Below are 5,589 nucleotides of genomic sequence, written 5' to 3' on the forward strand. Positions count from 1 at the left end.
TGTGTGTGAGAGAGAGAGAGAGGACCCTTTGTAATTAAATAATAAAATAATAGTAAAGTAAAAAAAAGGAAAAGGAAAAAAAATAGAAAGGGGCAAATCCGTCATTTGAAAATTTTTTAAAGTGTTTTGGACCAAACTCGCAACAAAATGAAAATTTTAGACCTATGGTGCTAGTCCAAACTTTTTTGGACCAAAGTGGCAATTTTGAGCAAACCACAGGGACCATTTGTGCAGTTTAGTCTTTTTACAAAACTAAATATTCATTTTACATAAAAGACATTTAATACATAATTCTACCATTTATACAAAACTAAATATTCATTTTACATGAAAGATAGTTAATACATGATACAAGTACATAAAAAAATACATATTATAATGAAACTTAACAAAATCTAGCACACTTATACATACAAACATAGAGAGACACTAGTTAAGGGGTTGTAACATGATTAAGCAAGAGTCTTCATAAGAGATTGAAGAGCTTCTTCAGAAATAATTTTATACATTCTTTCAGTAAAATGAACAGCATCCCAATAAACATACTTGCTTCTGTTGACACAAGTAGACAACCCTTTACAGCTTGGCCCGAACTCTAATGCTGATCCACAACAGCCCTTTGATGCCTCTATGAAACCTGCAGTTTATTTATGAGCAAATTATAAGAAAGTCACTATATTAGCATAAAATTTCGATTTTGATACCGAGGGTTTTTTTTTCTCTCAAAATTAGTAATTCTAGCTAGAAATATATAAACTACAAGTTTAATTACAATATTATATTTAGTACTGCGAGTTAAACATGCAAAATAATTTGAACATAAGAACTTACCATATTTTCTTGGGTTTTGAACTGTGTCTAGTATAAGACTATAAATGTCTGTGTAGAAGTTTATTATTCCCAATGATGGTTTAAGAGTAGCCATAAGTGTTTTGATCTTTGTGTTGAAGGTAAGAGCCACCTTGTTGTAAACATCATCGCACTCAACTGTTCCTCTAAGCGCTTTAATGAGTGGAATACACCCAAATGGCTCCATTCCCACCACTGCCAGTCTCCTTGCACCCTCGACATGCATTTCCTAAAATTTCAATCAAAAATACTTGGTAAAAAGCAAACCAACAAAGACTATTAATTTTTTTTGAACCGGCAAATATAATCTACTACTAAACTAACAACACCTATTCCACCTATGTCCACGACGGGACTTGAACTCTCGACCTCAAAGAGGGAGGGCACCACCTGATACCGCTGGGCTACAAGCCCTTTGGTCAACAAAGACTATTAATATACAAAGAATAAAACCATTAATATGACCTTATTTTATTCACATCCTAGCAACTCATGCCTGCAAATTTTTTATTACATTTTTAGTTATGTTTCCATTGACTATTATTATGCAACACGAACAAACAATATTTTTTCTTTAGAATTTATTTTGAATAGAGTAATACACACATGTTTTGTATTTTTTGAGACAACAATTATTTATAGGGATAATGACTTATAAGGATAATCAACTCTTGAGTTTGTACATATTTAATCACTAAACGTATTTGTGTGCTTGATATATCATTGAACTTGTTGAAATTGTTCAAAAAGTATCAATATGACCAGGTAGAGTGAGTTTTGCTGGTTTCGTGCGTCATTTCCGATTAAACATGTTCTCCGGTCACCTTTTTCGGCTAACTATGAATTTTCCGGCGAGTTCTGAGGCACACAGACAAAAACCAACGAGTTCAACCTTCAAACTTCGATTTGGTTCCAGATTCGTGGATTCTTTGTTTGGTTCCAGAAATTAGTTAGGTTTCGATTTAGGTTTCTTCAAAAACAAAATTGTCATTTTTGTGTTTGAAATTGATTTCGTTTTGATATGTTTGTTTGAAATTATCCATCAGAAACAAAATTGATTTCATAAGTGTGTTTGAAATTGATTTCGTTTAAAGGGTTAAAAATCGATGAAGATGAATGGGTTTAGAAACGAGATCCGAAATCGAGTTCGATTCTTGTTAGGGTTTCTTCATCAGAAACAAAATTGATTTTAGATGTGTGTTCCAAAAACAAAATGGATTCCAAATATGGGTTGAAGGGTTTAAACTCGAAGAACATCATGGGTTCCAGAAACGAGAACCTGAAAAAACTTCCATTGACGAACTCGAACTCTGCCATGGATAAACTTCCTTTAACGAACTCGGAATTTGCCATGGATGAACTTTTTTTTATGTGTTTCACATGTATTCTAAAACCATGGATGAACTCGAAATCTATCATGGCTGGAAAACTGATTTTTTACCTGAGAAGATGACCGGAGATAAGGAATCCCGGAAATATCACTGGAAAACCTCTCAAAACTGGTGTTACTTGCAATAATTGCAGGTAATAATGATATGTTTTAAACAAAAATATATGTTTAAGGGTTACCAGTGCATAAAAAAAATTAAGTGACCAAATATGTATAAAATGTATAGTTGGTTACCTTTTAAAGTCATTATCCTTTATTTATAAATTAGTATTATAATAAATAATAAAAAAAAACATAACGCAAACACTTTTTAGTAAAATCTATGTGGTGATGTTGCTTACATCAGTTACTGCAAAGTTTGTTTGTAGTTTAATGAAAGGTTTGTTTGTAGTAGAATATCAATAGGTTAATAAGTCATATTTACACATGTTGTACTATAATACACATTAGCATGTCATGCATTCTTATTTAAATTATGTCATACCAACTCTTACAATCACTTTACACTTTATTGCAATGCCATCACTTTTAAAAAACAATATCCACCAACAAATATATAATGATATATGTCATATCACTACTAAAGATAAAGACATCAGCAGCTAGGTTGTTCCCACAATGAATGTTTACATTATCGATGATTATGCTATTGAACATTCGAGAAAACTATTATACAATGTTCAATAACATAAATTAGTTACAATTAAGAAATAGTACCATATATATAATTTGACTTTTGTACCATTCCTCAACCTTTAATTAAAATTAGATTATATCATCTATGAGATAGATTCCAACATATATTGATGTATATTAATGAGATGTATATGATATATCTAACTATCATATTAGATTTCAACACCTCTCACGATATATGTATGAGGCACTCCAATACATTATTAATTAGATGTATGGACTCTTTACATATTTTTTCCTAACCTACTTAGAGTAAAGATGCATTGTTTCGAAAGTCAAGAAAAATGATTAAATATTTGTAGTATTTTTATGTATGATTTTATATTAGTTTTTGGTTCTAAATTTTTTAGTTTTCATTAGATCAACTCGGTGTGTCTATATATATATATATATATATATATATATATATATATATATATATATATATATATATATATATATATAGACACACCGAGTTGATCTATTGAAAACTAAAAAATTTAGGACCAAAAAACTAATATAAAATCATACATAAAAAACAAAAAACCCTATAAAAAACTCTGAAAATCATAAAAATACATAAAAAAAATATTTAGAGATCACAAAATCTTTTTTTTGAGTTTATATCTTTAAAATTTGTCTTTTTACATAATTTCGCTGAAAATATTTTTGAAAAAAAAACCAAAAAGAAAAAATCATTTTTTTTTCTTTCTTTTCAGCGAATTTATAAAAAACACTGCGTTTTTTTATATATAAAGTAAATAAAAAGATTTATGATCTCTAAGTATTTTTTTTTATGTATTTTTATAATTTTTAGGGTTTTTTTGTTTTCCATATAATCTTTCCTTATATATATATATATATATATATATATATATATATATATAGATATATATATATATATATATATATCTATATATATATATATATATATATATATATATATATATATATATATAAGAGAGAGAGAGAGAGAGAGAGAGAGAGAGAGAGAGAGAGAGAGAGAGAGAGAGAGAGAGAGAGAGAGAGAGAGAGAGAGAGAGAGAGAGAGAGAGAGAGAGAGAGAGAGAGAGAGAGAGAGAGAGAGAGAGAGAGAGAGAGAGAGAGAGAGAGAGAGAGAGAGAGAGAGAGAGAGAGAGAGAGAGAGAGAGAGAGAGACCTTAATGTATTTTGTCATGGCAGAAATCAAGAAATCTTGATACTTGTCTATGGTGAATTGTTTAGCACGAGTAGGCTGGATGTAATAGTTCTGTAGGAAGTCATTCGTACCCATGCTCAGTAAAAACACACCATTTGTGACGATTTTCTGGGCTCTTTTCTTCCCCACTAGCCTTCCTAGTCTTGCCTTGTATTGCCGAAAGTAATCCAATTGTTTGGAGAGTGATATCACGTTCTAAGTCATGCAAAAGTAATATGGAAAATATGACCATTGGTTCAAGACACTCCGTTAGATTGGAGTAAAAATATATATAATCTACAGAGTTCTTACGGAGAGCTCGGCAGTAAGATCATCAAAACCAGAACCACCAGACGCGAAGCTTACACCATTAGGAAGTTGTGCATTTGTCAAATTTGGATCAAGATACGCTGGTATGGTTTTCGTGTGACCCAATGCCTCCGCTGTAAAACAAGGTATTAGACAGATGTAACGTAAGTACATGGTTATGGTAATCGGAAAATGATTTAAATAGTATGATACCAATGAGATCAGTTGCAAGTCTTCCGTTGCTAAACCGGCCGGTAGGTCGGCCATTGTAGAAGTCTTTACCATAAGGCAAGAAGTTAACCTTTTGGTCCGTAATAAGGTTATTGTTGTTACCAGGATCAACACTAGAGTCGCCAAACACGAAAATGCAAGACACATTGTTCTTGGCTGCAAATACCCTTAGCTTTGCAATGTCTGTATATGCTTGTGCATGTACAAGCACAGCAAAGAGTGCCACAATCACCCTCAGGATCATATTAGAGTTAGAGAATGCAAATACTATCGTTTAAATTTGAAATATAGTAGACATCTATTCTCGTTTAAATAAGTACACAACAGTAGTACAGGTATTTAATTTTGTTAGGTTGAAGACTTTAATGATTCTACAGATATATTGATCAGAATTTATTAGTCCAAGTCCTTTAGCTTTCAAAATATTCAGTCGTGTCTAGTATAATATTTTAATCAAATTTCTGGTATGTGGTAGGGTTCATCGTTTACTTTGTAGTAGTGGATATCATTGAGAAATGTGCAATAGTAATCTATTACTGTTATGAACTTATGCAAGATGTTACGTGTTATAGCAATTATCCATAAGCTTCTCTAAATAAATTTATCTCTGCAATTCCTTTATAAATTATTAACAAAATAATGTTATTGGTACTTGTGGTTTTCCATATATATATATATATATATATATATATATATATATATATATATATATATATATATATATATATATATATATATATATATATATATATTAAAAAAAAAACTATTAAAATTCATATGGAATATCTATGTGGTTTCAAAAATTGTCTATCCGTTTGGCCGATGTAAAAACTTTTTTTAATTTAATTTACCTTTATTACAAGCAATTCTTTTTTATATAGTCTTTTATTTAGAAAAAAATAAATAAATAAATAACGATCTCTTTCTCCACCATTAACACCCATTTCTTCTTTTCTTA

General features: G+C 30.2%; 1 protein-coding gene across 1 annotated transcript; it reads right to left on the minus strand.

Annotated features, from left to right (window-relative positions):
• Positions 1-299: 299 nt before the first annotated feature.
• LOC145126159 (GDSL esterase/lipase At5g45950-like) lies at positions 300-4,921 on the minus strand. Its single transcript, XM_079061561.1, has 5 exons — positions 4,614-4,921; positions 4,404-4,534; positions 4,074-4,307; positions 832-1,078; positions 300-637 (listed from the first exon to the last, which is right to left on the minus strand). Exons 1-5 carry the CDS (start codon positions 4,873-4,875, stop codon positions 453-455), a joined length of 1,059 nt encoding a protein of 352 aa, XP_078917687.1. The 5' UTR covers positions 4,876-4,921; the 3' UTR covers positions 300-452.
• Positions 4,922-5,589: the final 668 nt, after the last annotated feature.

This window comes from Lactuca virosa, chromosome 7 (genome assembly GCF_052849685.1).
Source record: "Lactuca virosa cultivar CGN04683 chromosome 7, Lactuca_virosa_CGN04683_v6, whole genome shotgun sequence".
In the NCBI taxonomy this organism is placed as follows: domain Eukaryota; kingdom Viridiplantae; phylum Streptophyta; class Magnoliopsida; order Asterales; family Asteraceae; genus Lactuca; species Lactuca virosa.

Excerpts from the sequence above, each read along its gene's own strand:
- LOC145126159 (XM_079061561.1), bottom strand. The coding sequence starts at position 4,875 with ATGATCCTGAGGGTGATTGTGGCACTCTTTGCTGTGCTTGTACATGCA. Across the intron at positions 4,535-4,613 it reads ACTTGCAACTGATCTCATTG|CGGAGGCATTGGGTCACACG; the intron begins GTATCATACTAT and ends CTTGTTTTACAG. Across the intron at positions 4,308-4,403 it reads ATCTTACTGCCGAGCTCTCC|AACGTGATATCACTCTCCAA; the intron begins GTAAGAACTCTG and ends TGCATGACTTAG.